This window comes from Microcebus murinus, chromosome 21, assembly GCF_040939455.1.
Source record: "Microcebus murinus isolate Inina chromosome 21, M.murinus_Inina_mat1.0, whole genome shotgun sequence".
In the NCBI taxonomy this organism is placed as follows: domain Eukaryota; kingdom Metazoa; phylum Chordata; class Mammalia; order Primates; family Cheirogaleidae; genus Microcebus; species Microcebus murinus.
Genome location: NC_134124.1, coordinates 17186349 through 17203220, shown reverse-complemented (window position 1 = coordinate 17203220; position 16872 = coordinate 17186349). Strand labels below are relative to the sequence as shown.

General features: G+C 54.3%; 1 protein-coding gene across 6 annotated transcripts in view; it reads left to right on the top strand.

Moving 5' to 3' along the window:
• ANXA6 (annexin A6) overlaps positions 1-16872 on the top strand; it is a 51967-nt gene that overhangs the window by 8307 nt on the left and 26788 nt on the right. For all 6 annotated transcript variants that reach the window (XM_012740873.3, XM_012740874.2, XM_012740875.3 and 3 more), the window contains 9 exons: positions 1508-1551; positions 8448-8538; positions 9270-9364; positions 9907-10020; positions 11008-11098; positions 12028-12107; positions 14060-14116; positions 15283-15376; positions 15813-15908. In XM_012740873.3, coding sequence (XP_012596327.1) covers positions 1534-1551; positions 8448-8538; positions 9270-9364; positions 9907-10020; positions 11008-11098; positions 12028-12107; positions 14060-14116; positions 15283-15376; positions 15813-15908 — 736 coding nt within the window. In that variant the 5' untranslated portion in view covers positions 1508-1533. Of the gene's footprint in view, positions 1-1507; positions 1552-8447; positions 8539-9269; positions 9365-9906; positions 10021-11007; positions 11099-12027; positions 12108-14059; positions 14117-15282; positions 15377-15812; positions 15909-16872 lie in introns of those variants that run through there.

Sequence of the window (16872 nt, the reverse complement as noted above, 5' to 3'; positions counted from 1 at the left end):
TTTTTTGCAAAAAGCAATACATAAGTCAGGCATGATAGCTCACACCTGTAATTCTAGCACTCTAGGAGGCCAAGGTGGGAGGATCACTTGAGGTCAGTAGTCTCAGACCAGCCTGAGCACGAGCGACACCCCATCTCTACTAAAAATAGAAAAAGTTATCCAGGTGTGGTAGCAAACACCTGTAGTCCCAGGTACTCAGGAAGCTGACACAGGAGGATCGCTCGAGTCCAGGAGTTTGAGTTGTGGTGAGCTCTGATGATGCCACTACACTCTAGCCAGGACGACAGAATGAGATTCTGTCTAAAAAAAAAAAAGAAAGAAAAGCAGTACATAATCATAGTTAGGAGAGATTCAATTGTGCAGTCCTGCTTAAAATAGAAAGCAGTGGTCCTTAGTTTCTCCTCTCCTTGTCCTAAGGAGATTGTATAACTTTCCTCTTTGGCCTTCCTGCTGACAGTGCTCATGAACCCAGCTCCCACCCTCTTCTCTTCCCCTTTCCAAGTCAGTTACATCCCTTTTTTCCATTTATTTTTAGGTAACATACGCTGTTCCTTCACTGTCTCCTGACACCTCTGCCCCCTATGCCTCATCCATGTTCAGTGAGATCCTGTGCCCTGTGTGTTCAAATCCCCCCCAGTGATTTTCCCACCAGAGAGAAACCCAGTCTTTCCAGTGGCCTCAGGCACCGGCCCCGGCTCTATATCCTAGCAGCCCCTGCCCCCATTCTGTGTCACCGCATCAGCCACACTGAGCTCTGTGGTGGCTCCCCACTCACACCGCCCCCAGGTGCATTCCTGAGGCCCTCTGACCCCTCTACCTGGGACTGCGCCCCTTGTCACTCTCCTGACCAAGCTTCCTCTTTTCTCCTTCGTTCTTATCTCAGCCTGATGCGTGCATTTGTTATTCTACACTAGCAGAAGCTCCAGAAAAGCAGAGTTTTTAAAATCTCTTTCATACGTCCGTATCCCCAATTCCTAGAGCAGTGCCCAGCTCAGAATAGATGCAGGACAATTCATTACTGACTCGTGCAGGAATGATAACCCTTTGGATGGTGCAGCGGGTGGTGGGGAAGCCCTGAGTCCCAGCTGCAGACCTGCAGGCCCGGGGTTGTATGGACTCTGGAAACTGTTGGATTCAGTTCTGAGCTGTGTGGCCTTGGATCGTATATTGTGATGCCCCAGCCTCAGTTTCCTCCTCTATAAGAAAGGAGAATCTGATGCCTGGAAGGGTTGCTCTGAGGATTAAGTAAGACGCTGTCGGGAGAGGCGCGCGGCATAGCCTGGAGTCAAGCATTCGGTGGCAGGTTGGAGGTGTGTGAATGTCTGGGCATCATCTAATCTGTCCATTTTCCTGGGAAAAAATATGCCTGGCCCTGAGCCAGGTGGTTGGGTGTGATTTAACCCGAAGGGCTGGAGGCAGCTGGAGAGCAGCAGGGTGAGGAGATTTGGGGGGAAACAGAGAGGAGCAGAGTGTGGGGGATTCTCACGGATCTCTTTCTTCTCCACAGTGGATTCTGCTGCGGAACCCGAGACCATGGCCAAACCAGCGCAGGTAAGGGGCCTCTCCTTCCTGAAGCTTGTGCTCCGCCTCCCCTGGGCCTGGGACGCCCCGCTGCGGAGACCCGGCACCTCCAGCTTCCAGGGGCGGGAAAGGTTCTGGGGCTGTGCTTGCTCCCGTTACCAGGCATAGCTCTTCAGACGCAGGTCGCCAGTGACAACACGCAATATCAGGCAGAAAAGGACGCGTCTTGGCTCACGGAACTGAGAAGCCCAAGACTGCGGTCTTGCTGGATCCAGGGGTCCAAATGGTAGTGTCGGGATTCGCCTCTGTGAGCTGGGCTTGCGCAGGCGGCTTCATTCTTGGGTAGAATCTTCCTCGCCTCGGCACGGCAGCCACTGCTGCTCTGGGCTTCCATTCTGCTGTCCAGGCAGCCCAGGGGAAACAACGCAACTTATCCTTAGTGATTCCAGGGGACGTCCAGGTCTGGTCCTCATTGGCTGGGCAGCCAGCTCTCTCTTGGGCCCAGGAGGGGAGCGGGGCCCACCTGAACTGCATGGCCCAAGAGTGGTTCCCCAGGAAGGGAAGCGGATCCCGGACAGGCACGAAAGCAATAGAGGGCCCTCTCTGCTCTGGAGATGGAAATATTCCCTGTCACACGAATTTGGGATGAACTTCCCTGGCTTGGGAGACTGTAAGCCCCATTCTTCGTGCTGTCTGACCACCTCCTGGGGCGTGGAATTGGAGGCACATCGGAACGCTTACTCCTGCGTGGCTCAGACTGGGTCCTGTCCGTGGTCAGAGCTGGGAGTCACTCACTCTGTGTCACTCTGTGTCAGGGTGCGCCGCAGCGTGCTCCTGTTGGCTGGCCTTAGAGAAAGAGGCATGGTCAGTGCCATGGTGGGATGCAAAGGGAAGAATAAAACTCAGGGACGCCAGACTCGCCCCTTTTGTCCCTTAATCCAGTGAAGAACCATGAGCCACCAAATGTAAACACAGGATCTGTGAGTTCTTTTCTTTCTTTGGGCCTCATTTTCCCCTTACAGGGGGGTTGAGCTCAGTGACAACTAAACCTCATCCCCGACATCATGACTTGCCACCCAGGGAACCTGGGCCTGAAGGAGAGAGTTTTTGAGGAGCACAGTATATTGGAGGACGTAGGATCAGTACCCTCACAAAAGCCCTAGCCGTGGCCTGCGCATAGCCACTGAGGAGTGTGCCTTGCAAGTGGCCTCTCTGACCAGGAGGAGAGAGTGGTTGTGGTTATGGGCAAACATCCAAGGTGAAACTTTTGCTCTTCCCCATTTCCCATGTGTGGTCATCCTAGAGCCACTTCCCCAGGGGCATTTGCATTGCAGGAGTCTAGATGATCCAAGTGGACAGGTCAGGCCCTGGGAGATCAGAGAGGCTGGACATAGGCACAAATCTTTGGACTCCTGGTCCAGTGCTCTTGGGACGTGCCTGGCTGACCTGTGGTTTCCTGTTGCCATGGACTGGGGGCCAGTAGCCCTCCTGTAAGCAAGTCCCAGGAAGGCAGGGACGTCTCCTCCCATGGGGTGCATTGGAACCCCTGTGCACAGTGCTCTCATGGGGCCAGAGAAGGAGCTCTGTGGGATGCAGGAGGTGCCCCACCCAGGCTGAGGGAACAGAGAGCCGGTCAGGGCAAGGGCAAGGGGCCTGAGAACAGTCTAGTTAGGAACGGCTGGAGCAGAAGGCCAGAGGGGAGAAGGAGAACACAGGGCAGTGAAAGTACTTTGGTTTGCTTGGAGTGCACTGGTGTGGGGAGCAGAGGACGTTGCAGAAGACACTACTAGAGAAGCGTGGGAAAGGCCTCCCTTCCGTGGAGCTGAAGTCTGTATCTATTGCTTCTGGTTATTCGCTTGGCTTCTGGTGACCCCCTACACACAACACACATGCATATGTGCCCACACACGCACACACATGGCAGATGGCCTGCTCTTCTCTGGTCCGATGGCCCCCAGCTCCCTGCACTGTGATAAGTGTGCCATTCTCCTCATCTCTCCTTCCAGAAGAGGGCAACTTGAGGCCCAAAGACTTGAAGAAGTAGTGTGGTGTCATAGAGGGTCCAGGAGGCATGGCGCCGGGGCCTCAGTTCCACAGGGACATTCTGGGTTTGAATGCGGTGATGACTGTAAAGACACCGCTAGGACAGGGCAGGAGAGGCAGGTGCTTGCGCGCGCACGGGACTCCTGGGAGCTGTGGAGAGGAGGCCTGGGTCAGGTCTGGTCAAGGCAGCTCTCAGCTGGAATCCCAGCCAGGCAGCCATCTCTCTGCGGGTGGGATGAGTCCTGCTCCAGCAGCGGCCTGGGTGGGGCCCGGGTGGAAGAGCCCCAGGGCCTGCGCTGCTCACCAGCTGGCAGCGGGACCTGCTGAATATTTCAGGGTGGAAAGTCCCTTCTCTGCTCCCCCTGCTTCGATCTTGGGCACTGCGGCCAGGAGCCTGTCTGCTGGGGGGGGGGGGGGGACAGGCAGCGGGAGGTGGGCGGGGAGAAGCCAGTGCAGCACTCTCTGTCTCCAGATGGATGTGACCCGTGCTAACCCCTACCCCTGCTTCTAGTGGCTGTGGTCCTATGGGCTCCTGGGATAACCAATCGATTTTATTATCCTTGTGTAAAGAACTCCATAGGAGGCCAACCCTGCTGCTCATGGAGCTTGTCTCTGAGCATTTTGGCCGAGCGCCGTGTAGGTCGTTAGACACCTCCCCCGGCACAGCATCCCCTCACCTCCTGCCAACTTCCACCCCTTCCCAGACACTGCACGGGGCGGAGGAGGAGGGCGGGGCTGGAGGAGCAGCAGTAGGAAAGGGGCGGTCCACCTGCTGTCACGTCCTCTGCCCTTCATCCTGGGGACATGCTTCCATCTTCTCCCCATCCCCTCCTGGAAGCTTGCAATCCCGTGATCTTAGCGACTTTGGACATCTGACCTTGAGCTCTGAAGAGTCTGGACTTAGAATATATCTCGGTACTTGTCACCACCAGCCATTCCCGTCCCAGCAGACAAGTTAAAAAGTCTTCTAGGGCCCACATGTCAACCTGGGGACAGGTATTAGTTTGAGCCACATGAAGCCTACTGCTGTTTGATTGCTTTTAACCTACCTAAAAGGCAAGTTATATGGTTCAACCTAGTAAAAGGTGCCCAACACTGGGGACAGGGTTGTGAAGGGGCACCTCTGTTCAATGCTGGGTGCTGGAGCCTCGCCTTGCCCAAGTCCTGACTTGGGGGGTGAGCCCAGGACAGCCACTGGGGATAGAGCCACCCTCACCAGCATGGCAGGACCTGATGGCTTATTTAGTCCCTATCTGTCATGCTCCAGCCTCATCTCTCTGCCCTATTGGATGGTCTTGGGGACTCTGGGCATCCCACTGCAGACTCTGGCCTGCTTCCCTCCAGGCCTCTGCCTTGTGTTTCCTCTGTGTGATGCCTTCTTCCTCCTCACCTCTTTCCTCCTTCCTATACCCCTTGGGACCAGCCATGACTCGTCCTTTAGGACTTGCTTAGACTTCACCTCCAGGAAGCCTTCTCTGATCTGTTCGGAATATATTCAGAGTCATTCATCCATCCGTTTATGAAGCAAATGCTGAGTGAGTGCCTGGTTGCTCCAGGCCCTGTGCTAGATGTTGGAAACGCACCAGTGAGCAAGACAGCCACGACCCCTGCCCTTCCAGAGCTTTCTAGAGGAAGTATCTCTTTCTGGCTCCTGTGTTCTCCTTAGCAGAACACCCGCCACGCTATATTGTGGTTGAAATGTGTCTCCCCTGCCAGACTGAGTTCCTAGTGGTCCCTGGTCCTAGCACTTAGTAGACACTCAGTAAATGCTGCTTGCTTGGTTGATTGATTGAATGAATGAACAGGAGGGCGGCTGTAGCTGCCCTTGGAGCCTGAGTGCCTGAGTGTGAGAAGCACTTAGGATCCTGTGGTTTGGGCAGCACTGCTGCCTATTTATAGCTTGAAAACAGGGTCAGAATGGCACAGAGATGAAATGGGCCTACCTGTTTAATAAAAAGAGCCGGTTCCAACAGAGAAGACAAAGGGTACAGTGAAGTAACTGCAGTTCTTCAGTATTCAAGAAGAGGGGCCAGGTGGACATCACTGGCCACGGAAGAAGCCCTGGGCTGTGTGATCATCGTCCCTTCCCACCTCCAGTCCCACCTGCATGGGCTGTTAGAGCCTTGGATTCCCTTCCCAGCTGTGTGGGGGATTTTTTTGTTGTTAGGTTTTGTTTTGTTTTGTTTTGGTTTTCTTTGAGACAAGAGTCTCACTCTGTTGCCCAGGCTAGAATGCAATGGTATCATTATAGCTCACTACAGCCTCAAACTCCTGGGCTCAAAGGATCTTCCTGCCTCAGTCCCCCAAGTAACTGGAACTGTAGGTGCGCGCCACTGTGCCTGGCTAATTTTTCTATTTTAAGCAGAAATGGGGTCTCGCTCTTGCTCAGGGTAGTCTTGAACTCCTGACCTCAAGTGATCTTCCTGCCTCAGCCTCCCAGAGTGCTAGGATTATAGGTGTGAGCCACTGTACCCAGCCTGCTGTGTGGTCTTGGCATGTTACCTGCCCTCTCTGTTTTGGGTCTTCTAAGACACAGGTGATGATAGTAATACCAGCCTTCCTCATTTAGTTGTCAGCATGTGATTCTCAAGGTGCAGTCCGTCCCTTATACCACGTGAACCATGGGACGTCCTGCCACTGGAGGAGTGGTCTGGAGGCTAGTGCTGATTAGGACAGGTTGGCTCAGACAGGTGGAGAGAAAAGCAACCATGGATTATGGCAACAGGCTATCCTGCAAAGAGCCCAGACAGACCTGGAGGACCTGCCCCTAATGGCATATTTCAAAGCTCACTATTCCCACATCTGTTGCAGGAGGCCCGGCGTTGCTAGAAATCCAGGGCCAGGAAGGGCTTCCCTTCTCTGCCCTCTCCTTCAGCATCCTCCACCTTGGAGCCTGGGCCGTCACGGTGTCTTCGTTCATTCATTCAGCCCAGTCCTTTCCAGCCTCAGTGCCCAGCTTGGGTAGGGCTGGGGCTCCACAGTGCTTCTTAGGCTGAGTTGTTTGTCTCATTCATGGCACAGTCCCTGCCCTCCATGGGGTCAAGAACTGAAGGGTCTTTAAGGCCCCTCGCAAAGCAGTATTTCTGAGCCTCTTTGCCCTCTTGTTTTAGTTTCCATCCCTGAAGCTAGTATTTGGCTGCTCTAGTTTTTTGATGTTGCTGGGCAGAGTGTGTCTTTGGAAGTGAAATACCTGTAGGACACTAGTTGTTCTGTCTTGTTCATTTATTTATGTGACAGATACTTGAGTGCCTCCTTTGGTCAGTCTCTGTGCAGTGGACAGGATGGATGTGGCACCTGTCCCCAGGGCTCCCTGGGTCCCCTGCCTGCCCCTGGTGGAGTAGGCAGCAGGGGTTTCTCGGGCTCCAAGCCGTGAGGCTGAGGGAGCTCTGGCAGTCAAACCCCGAGCCTGCACTCGCTGAGCTCCTTGCAGGACACCCTGGTCTGGGTATTTGGCGTGTGTTATTCTTTCTTTCTCTGCCCAGAGATGTGATCGGGTTGCAGGGGACTCATCAGGTGGCGGGAAAAAGGCCGGATCCCTTTCTGGTCACCCGCCCTATCAGAACTTTAAATAGCAACCCTGCGCCCACGCATGCATACCGCGGAGGAGCCAGCCTGTGCAGACGGGAGCCTGCCTGGCCGAGGTCCCGCAGTGTGGGCACTGGGAGCACAGGGGACAGCAGGGGGCCCACTCTGCCTGTCCACTTCTCACTCTTTCAAGATACAGCCGATGTGAGCCACCCCCCAACTCCCTCTTCTATGGAGTCTCTTCTTGTTTCCCCTAGTAGGAATCAGCCTCTGCTGTTTTCCCCACATCACCTTGCTTCTGTCTTAGCGTGTCTATTATAAGCTGTATGGTATTTAGGGTGTTTATTACAAGCTTTATGGTAATGGGTGTACTCCTGTCTGTCTGCCCCTGGGCCAGGAGCTCATGAAAGAGATGAGGGGATCTGGTCTCCTTTCTCCCCAAGTCTTTACCCTTTAGCATCAGGCCCTGTACGGATTAAGTGCCTTGCCACTGTGCTGTGTGCTCAGTGACAGGCTCTGGCATCCTCAGCTCTGCCAGCTATCGGCTGCTGTCCCCAACCCCATACTTCTCAGTGCTGCATGGCTGACACACATCTGACTCCCCTGTGAACCAGTGCCATTGTGCATTCAGGCTCAGGTTCGATGTGTAAGATCCCCTGGCTCTCTGCCCCTCCCCTCCTGCCCCACAAGGATCGAGCCAGCTTGTCCTCAGATGCCAGTTCACAGCTCCGGGAGGAGCAGCACCTTATCTTGGCATTGACCGGAGGGTGGCTCTAGGAACCCCCAGCCCAAGACCCCACCCTCAGTAGCTGGCAGCTGCAGGGTTTCTGGAGCTGGAGGGCAGAGGGGAGCCAGTAAGAGATGTAGGTTCTCTGTGACCTCCTTCAGTGTCTCTCCTTTGGGCTTGACTGCTTTATGTCATGTTGGAGATAATCTTAAGTGCTTCTGCAAACTGCTAAATTCATCACATTCATGAAGGTGAGGGGGCTTTGTAAACTGTAAAGTGCCATAAAAATATGAGGGGCTCTTGTTACTTTTGCAAGGATCATTTCCATCCCCCCGCTCCCTACTCAGCCAGGCTTTTTACCCTCTCCTGGGTCCTGTGGAAGGTGGGGCAGGGCTGTGGGCCTTGGCCAAGCCACCTTCCCTTGGGGAAGTGGCACTGTCATTTGGGCAGGTTGCAGCAGGTGGTGTGCAGAATCATCCGTACCCTTCCCCAGGTTTTACATAGCCGGCACCCGATTGTGCAAGGAAAGGGAGCTCCACTTGGGCCAGAGGAGAGCCTGGCCTGAGGTTGGGGACAGGAGCTGGGACCAGGTCCAGGGTCAGCAGCTCACCCTCTGCTTTCCTCTCCACAGGGTGCCAAGTATCGGGGCTCCATTCATGACTTCCCAGACTTCGACCCCAGCCAGGACGCTGAGGCGCTGTACACCGCCATGAAGGGCTTCGGTGGGTTTGGGCCACCAAGAGAGGAGTCTGCAGGAAGCAGGCCTCGTGGGAGGTGGGGGGCATTCCCCAAGTGTGGGCAAAGCCCAGAGCCCTTCTGGTGGTGGGGGTGGGGTGAGATGATAAAATATACTCGTTCATTTTTTTATCTCCTCTTTTTATTATTTTTCATAATTTTATGATAAAATATTTCATACCAACTAAAAGGTATAAAGAATAATAGAAACTTCACCCACACACCTACCACCCAACTTAAGAAACAGTGCCTCATCAGAATATTTGAAGTTTCCCTGGTCAGTCTCCCTCCTGGCGACATCTCCCCCTACCTTCGCTCGGGTGACCACTGCCCTGAGTTCGGTGCTTATGTTCTCTCTTGTCCTGTGGCTGAAAGAGCCCTGTGCTGGGTGTTAGGAGACCTGGGTTTTCTAAGCCAGGCTCATTGTGAGACCCTGGGTGAGTCCTTGCCTTGCTCTGGGCCTCAGTTTCCTTATTTGTGCAGTGAGGAGCTGGATTGAGGGCCTTCTGAGCTCAGGTAGTGTGTGCTGTGACCCCCTCTTAGTGGCAACTTAGTATGTCCCCACACACCCTCCACCTTGACACCAGCACCTCGTGAGCAGAAGGCTCATTCCAAGGGCTGCAGGAGCTGCTAGGCGTGTGTCCAGGGAAGGAAGCAGCCCTGGTGGGCGTCCTGGAGGCAGGGTGGGTAGGGTGACGTGTTTCCTCCCCTCTGCCAGGCAGTGACAAGGAGGCCATACTGGAGCTGATCACCTCCCGAAGCAACAGGCAGAGGCAGGAGGTCTGCCAGAGCTACAAGTCCCTCTATGGCAAGGTAACCATGGCGACTGGAGGGCAGACAGGGTGGGGGTTGGGAACGATTTCACTCACCTGTGCATTCATTCGGGTTCCTGCCTGCAGAGGGCGCTCCAGGTCAGCCCCTGTGCTGACGCCGTGCCGTGCTCTTTTCCTTCTCAGTCCAACATCCTTCAGCCTCAGATACACCTGCTGCGTGCTGGGCTCCCGCTGGGTGTTAGGGCTGTGCTGGCGCATAAGACCCATGAGGTGTCAGCTCTGTGGGGTCCCAGAGAGTGGGGGGGATGCACAGTAAATAAAGGAGATGAGAGTGGTGGGAAAGGGGCCCGGTGCTGTAGGTTTGAACCTGCACGGCCATTTGCTAGCTGCGTGGTTTGGGCAAGTTACCTGATGTCTCTAAGCCTATTTCTTAGGGTTGGTGTAATAGTATGTGCCTCTGAGCACGGGGATTCCATGAGATTACTTAGCCCAGCGCCTGTGGAGTAAATGCTCATTAGATGTAATTCTTATCATTATGATACTCTTCCCCTTCCTCTTCTCTCTCCTCTTCCCCACCCCCAGGACCTCATTGCTGACTTGAAGTATGAGCTAACAGGGAAGTTTGAACGGCTGATCGTGGGCCTCATGCGGCCACTTGCCTATTGTGATGCCAAAGAGATCAAAGACGCCATCTCGGTAAGAAGCCAGGGTGTTTGTGTGTGAGTTGGGCTGGGGGCGTTGTTAAGGGGAAGATTCCGGGTTCTTCGGCAAGCATCCGGTGAGCCCTAGAACCCCCCAGCAGGTGTGTCCTGCTTCAAGAGGCAGCTGGCCTAAACCCTATTCCAGAGGGGCATTGCGGTCTGCCCCAGACAGGTGTGGACAGGTGTCAGTGTGGTGCAGGGCCCGTGAAAGGGGCCCTCTGCCCAGACCCCCACGCCAGGAGTTTATAGTCCCGAGGAAGCAGATCGTAGGGACATGGGGACAAATCGTGTCCAATGCACCAGAGGCCAAGGGCACACTAAGGTGGTCAGCATGGCCAGACCGTTGGCCCGGGGTGGCTTGAGAGGGCAGCTTAAAGGATAAGAGCATAGGCTGAGCCACCAAAATAGATGATTTGGTGGGGAGGAGTGTCAAGGTCATTACCGGCTGGGGAAAAAGGGTTAGAGAAGTTGTAGAGGTGTGTTCAGGGTATGTTCAGGGTAAAGTCTGGTTGAGGTAAAGAGTTGCCCTCCAGGAGGAAGGGAGAGATAAAAAGCCCTTAAGTTTGTCTGGCACTTTACAGTTTATAAAATACTACAATCTTTGCCTCTGATGAGCTATTAAGCTTGGATTTGTTTCATGAGCAGATACACTTAGCAATATGAGAGATTATTACCTTCTCAATCTCCCTGTGAGTTTGGTAGAGCAACCAATATCATCTCCATTTTATAGATGGGAAAACTGAGGCCCCACAAGGTAGAGTTTCATGATCAGAAGTCACAAAGCAAGCTGCTGGTAGAGGCAGGACTAAAACCTATGCCTATGAGTCTCAGGGCAGCAGCTCCTGATCGGTGCCTAAGAGCGGTGGTAGGAGTCCCCTGAGTGCTGGGGGTTTCATAGCTCTGGCCACTCCAGGATCCCGACCTGTGGCTAGTGGCCTCCCATCCCAGCCCTTGACTCACCGTGCTCCTTCTCTTCTCCCAGGGCATTGGCACCGATGAGAAGTGCCTCATTGAGATCTTGGCTTCCCGGACCAATGAGCAGATCCACCAGCTGGTGGCAGCATACAAAGACGGTGAGATGGGCAGGAGGGGCCATTCGGGATCTTCAGATACAAAGTGAAGATGACTGCAAGGGTGGGGACACCAAGATTCTACCTGTCCACCTTTCCTCCTTCCCTCTGATCCGTTCCTCCAACTATCCAATAAGTACCTGCTCTGTGCTGAATAGTATGCTAGGTTCTTAGGATAAGGCAGTGTTTCAAAACAAAGTAGGGCCTGCCTCCTAGAGCTTATGGGCCAATGAGGCAATGAGGGAGATAGACAGCAAACAGGCTTACATTGTAGCTAGTGTTATGCTGGAAACAAGGTAAGAATCAGCTGTTCACTAGGGAGGACCCACTGCATACTGTGGTCACAGGGAAAGCCTGTCTTAGGAGGAAACCAGGAGCCAACTGTATGAAGAGTGGAGAGAAGATCCTTCCAGCAAGGGGAATGGCAAGTCCAAAGGCCCAGAGCAAAAATGAGGCTGGCAGCCAGTCAGAGGTTAGACGGGTAGAGGCCAGGGCAGGATTGCACCGGGCCTTACGGGGCAAGAGAGAGATGGTGTTTTATTCTGAGTCCAGTGAGAAGTTGGTGAGTATAATGATCAAATACAGGCTGTAAGACAGCCACCCTTGTCACTGTGGATTGGAGAAGACGTGAGAGTAGAGGCAGAGGGAAGCATCAGAAAGCTGTAGCCACTGCTGTCCAGGTCAGAGACGGCGGTGGCCACGTTAGGATGGTAAAGGTGGGGGTAGAGAGAAGGGGACAGATTCCATTTTATCACATCACGGTCAGCACTGAGAACTGTGAGAATCCACCCTGGGTTTTCCCGTGGCACTCATATAGACTGGGTTTGGGGATTTAAGACAAAAATCTGATCATTTTAGGGGCAGCAGGGACCTTTATCCTGGACCCACGAGGTCTCTGGGGATGAGACTAGAGCTTGTCTTCTTTCCTGCAGCCTATGAGCGGGACCTGGAGGCTGACATCATCGGTGACACCTCCGGCCACTTCCAGAAGATGCTGGTGGTCCTGCTCCAGGTTGGTCCATTGCCTGCCTTGTCCTCTGGAGCTTGAGGTGGTGTCCACGTGGCTCACCTGGTGTAGAATCTGAGTGCCCAGGGTCCGCGTCATTTCTCCGGTCAGCACAGGCAGGTGTATTCAGGTGATCCGCATTGCCCTTTGGCACACACTTGGGCCCAGGAGTGTCCTCTCCCACGAGCTCCTTCCTGTCTCCACACTTGCCCCTCCCCCTCCTCTCTGGGCCCGGCCACCCCTGCCATCCGCCTACAGAGTCCATCAGGAAGACCCTGGAAAGAGGCTGCCACGTGGTGTCCATGGCTGAGTGCAATCTGCCTGCCTTGGATTTTTTTCCTTTGTTTTCCCATACCGTGTTTTTAACAAAACTAAGCAAAACAACTTTGAGTGAGTTGCTAACGTTTAAAAATAGTGAGATTTTGCTGAAAAACCAGATTTCTGAATTCTTTCGATGCAGTGACGGTTCTGGAGCAGCCGGCCGGCTTTCTGCGCGACTGTGGGGCTATAGCGCATGTCCCCGCCCGCTTCCCCACGGGCTTAGCTGCCAGCCCTGGGGGAAACCCGTGGCCACAGGCACCAAGGTGTCTCAAGCCCCTCCCCAGGAACCAAAACTTTATGAAACCTCCTATGTACATTAAGCTCCCACTTTGTTTCCTTTCCGTTTGTCTGTCCCTACCATGTCCCATTTTATAGCAATTCCTCCCAAGTCTCCTCGTTACCGTGACAACCCACACCCCAGATTAACCAGCTGGGGAATTATCAGGAGGAACATTGGGAGTGGGGAAAGTGTGACCTTGGCCGCATTTTCAAAGCTGCTGCTCTGGAGGGGAGAGTCCCACCCTGAGTCTTGGAGTCAGCGGTGTTGTCCCCCAGCGTCTGACAGTGAGTAGTGGCATGGCCCACACTGCCGGCGTGCCAGCTCGGCCTTGCACCCGGCCCCAGGGAGAACCCAAAGGGTCTGCAGCCCTGAAATGTGCGGTCCGGGGGGAAAGAGGGGTGGAGCACAGGCCGCGCCCGGCCCACCGCAGACCCCTGGCCGTGTAGGCGAGGAGCCCAGTGTGGCTTGCCTCCGGCCCCTCTGAGTATCTTCCTGTGGGGCACCAATAGAATTTGGTGCCCTTGCAGGTGTGAGCTCAGATCTAGGGGCCCAAGTCCCAAATCCTTTTTTTTTGAGACAGAGCCTCACTTTGTTGCCCAGGTCAGAGTGCTGTGGTGTCAGCCTAGCTCACAGCAACCTCAATCTCCTGGGCTCAAGCAATCCTACTGCCTCAGCCTCCCGAGTAGCTGGGACTACAGGCACGCGCCACCATGCCCTGCTAATTTTTTCTATATATATATATCTTTAGTTGTCCAGCTAGTTTCTTTCTATTTTCAGTAGAGACAGGGTCTCGCTCTTGCTCAGGCTAGTCTCGAACTCCTGAGCTCAAGCGATCCACCCGCCTCGGCCTCCCAAAGTGCTAGGATTACAGGCATGAGCCACTGTGCCTGGCCTCAAGTCCCAAATCCTTGTTGGTGAACTGTTTGGGCTAAACTATGGGAACTCCTAATGGAATGCAAACATGCAAACCCTTAATCCTGGTGCAATCATTTTGGGGGGCTGTCATGGGCAATGCCAGGACCTGTGGCAGGGGCCATCCAGATGTGGAGCCCTGACCCTGTTCTCAGAGGTGTCCTCAGTACAAGGATCTCACTTCCTCTGGAATGGGGACACCTAGAAGGACCCTGGTTATTCTTGGGACTCGCCTGTGTGGTCCCAGCTCCAAGGATAAAGGGACAGGCCGTCAGGAGGGACTCTCTGACCCTACAAAACAGGTGCTGCTGTCTTGATCCAGTGGCAGTCACTGCTCCTGGCGCCACCTCCGTCTTTTCAGCCTCCCCTGTCTCCACCCCTGGCATCCATGCCTTGCCCTGGCCCTGGGGGATTTGAAACACATACCCTTTGTCTCTCTGCCCAGGGAACCAGGGAGGAGGACGATGTAGTGAGCGAGGACCTGGTACAACAGGATGTCCAGGTAAATAAGCACTGATGGAAGTCCCTGAGGACAGCAGCAGAGGGGAGGGGAGAGGACCTGGGAAGGGCTGGCAGTGAACTCATTTGCATCAAATACCAGAAATAACCCAGTTGTAGCCATCATTTAGACAGTGCTTTGTTGAAGAAAAGATTTTAATTATCTTTCAAGGACTCATTATATGTGCAGTGTTGGTGAACTGTATTTTGGAGCTTTCATCATTTATTCATTCAGTTATTTCCTATTATTGAAGAGAAACACCTGCACTCTCCCAAGCGCTGGGGAATTACTGATGCACAGAGTCAGGCAGCCCCGGGAGAGCCGAGTTGATAGGAATCCCCCAAGCACCGTCTCTGTGGATGCGCCATGCAGTCCAGGTGTTTGAGCACCCACTGTGTACCAGTAACACCACAGGGGCAGATGCAGAGACCGCCGAGACATAGCTTCTGTCCTCGAGGAGCCCACGCAGTCGTGGGGAACAGACACGTGAAGAGAGCATTATGATACATAGTGGATCGAGGTTACAGAGAAGTGGAAAGCTATAGGAGCCTAGAAGAGGGAAGGAGGTGGGGAATTCTTCCTGGAGGCATCAGGAAGTGCTTTGAGAAACAACTGGACATTCTACCTGGGCCTTGAAACTTGGGTAGGAGTGTCTCCAGAAAGGAAGCAAGAAAGGCACGCAGGTACAGCCGTGCGCCACACGAATGTTCCAGTCGAAAACACACTGCACATGCGAAGTCACTCCCCAGTCCCGTAAGGTTACGGTACCATATTTTTGCTGTACCTTTTCCATGCTTCGATGTATTGGGATACACAAAAGCTTCCCACTATGTTACAGTCGCCTACAGTCCCGAGTACAGTAACGGGCTGCACAGGTGTGTGGCCTAGGAGCAGTGGGCCGCACCACACGGCCGGGCGTGTAGCGGACTGTGCCGTCTAGGTTTGTGTAAGTGCGCCCGGTGATGTCCGCACAGTGGTGAAACCGCCCAACGGTGCATTTCTCAGAGGGTCCCCGCCGTCAGGCAGCGCGTGACTGAATGTGCAGAGGTCCTGGGGCTACCGACTGCTGCTGTGTCCAGGGATCAGGCAGTACTTCTGGGTGGCTTGGTCAGCATGTCCCGTCTCCCGGGGTTTCCTCTTTCAGTGAAGTTCCGCCTCTTCCCCTTTAGGACCTGTACGAGGCAGGGGAACTGAAATGGGGAACCGACGAAGCCCAGTTCATTTACATCTTGGGAAATCGCAGCAAGCAGCATCTTCGGTTGGGTAAGCTCCAGAGAGGACCTAAGCTCCCCCTTAGTGTTGTGGCAAGAATCCCTTTCTTTCTTTCCTTTCCTTTCCTTTACTACCAATGGACCATGATAGCTACTTCTTCCCCAACCCAAAGACTAGTCCTGATGTTGTCAGACAGCGGTTTGTGTGGCCCCTCACCAAAGCCATCAGCAGGCTGCTCAGCCCTTCCGTATAAATGGCGGCCCTGTCTTCACGTTGGAGAGTGAGGTACAGTCCCTCACCGATTCGTGAAGCCGGTCTGCACGGTGCCTGGTAGGACACCTGCCCACCTGGCCGCCTCCGCCAAGGCACAGCCCCAGCTTCGTGTCGGACACTCGTGTCCTGGTCACCGCACCCTCTGCTTTTGAAGTGTCCGCTTCTTCTTAGTGTTACGGGGGCACTCTCGGACATCCCTGCCTCTCTGTCTCAGTGTTTGATGAGTATCTGAGGACCACGGGAAAGCCGATCGAAGCCAGCATCCGAGGGGAGCTGTCCGGGGACTTTGAGAAGCTCATGCTGGCTGTGGGTATGTCCTGACGTTGCGTTCCCAGGGGCACCGAGGGACACCGGTCCGGGGACGAGGGGCTGAGAATGGAAAAGGGGAATTTTTATGGTATGGAGTCGGGAAGGAGAAAACCAGATGGGCCATGACTTCTGAAGGTCTAGCCAGGGCAGCGTGGCCGAGGCCGGGCAAGGGGAGGGAGTCAGGTACGGGTTCCCTCCCACTCCGTTCTCCACTGTGGGAGGGGGAGGAAGAGCACGGACTTGGGGGCGGGAGCATCACGATCGTGGTAGTGGGCTTTTGTGGACCATCTGCCGTGCCAGGCACTGCGCTGAGTGTTTGGTCTTTAATAAAGACCCACGAGAGGCCACTGCCATTATCTCCATTTGACAGAGGAGGAAACTGAGTCTTGCTGAGGCTGATTGCCTGCCGAGGGGTAGTTTTGTGGTGTTTGTTGCTGTTAGAGACGGAGTCTCACTTTGTTGCCCAGGCCAGAATACAGCCGCATCATCATAGCTCACTGCAGCCTCAAACTCCTGGGTTCAAGCGATCCTCCTGCCTCAGCCTCCCAAGTAGCTGGGACTATAGACATATGCCATGATGCCTGGCTAATTGTTCTATTTTTAGTAGAGACGGGGTCTCGCTCTTGCTCAGGCTGGTCTCAAACTCCTGACCTTAAGCAATCCTCCCACCTCGGCCTCCCCAGTGTTAGGGTTACAGGCGGGAGCCACCGCACCCAGCCACAAGGGGTAGTTTTGTAACGAATTGGGGGTACTCCCAACATGAGGATGCCAGGAGCTGACTAGTCAATGGTGCAGCCAAGATTCAAACCCAGGGTTTCTCCCCGATTTGCTGTTGATTTGGAGCAAGTCACTATTCATACTGGGCTTTAGTTTCCTCATCCGTTTACTAGGGGTTGGGGGGTGGGCGGGAAGGATGGATGGCCTGACATGCCAAGAGTCAGTACGTGTGAGTCAGGGGTATGTTT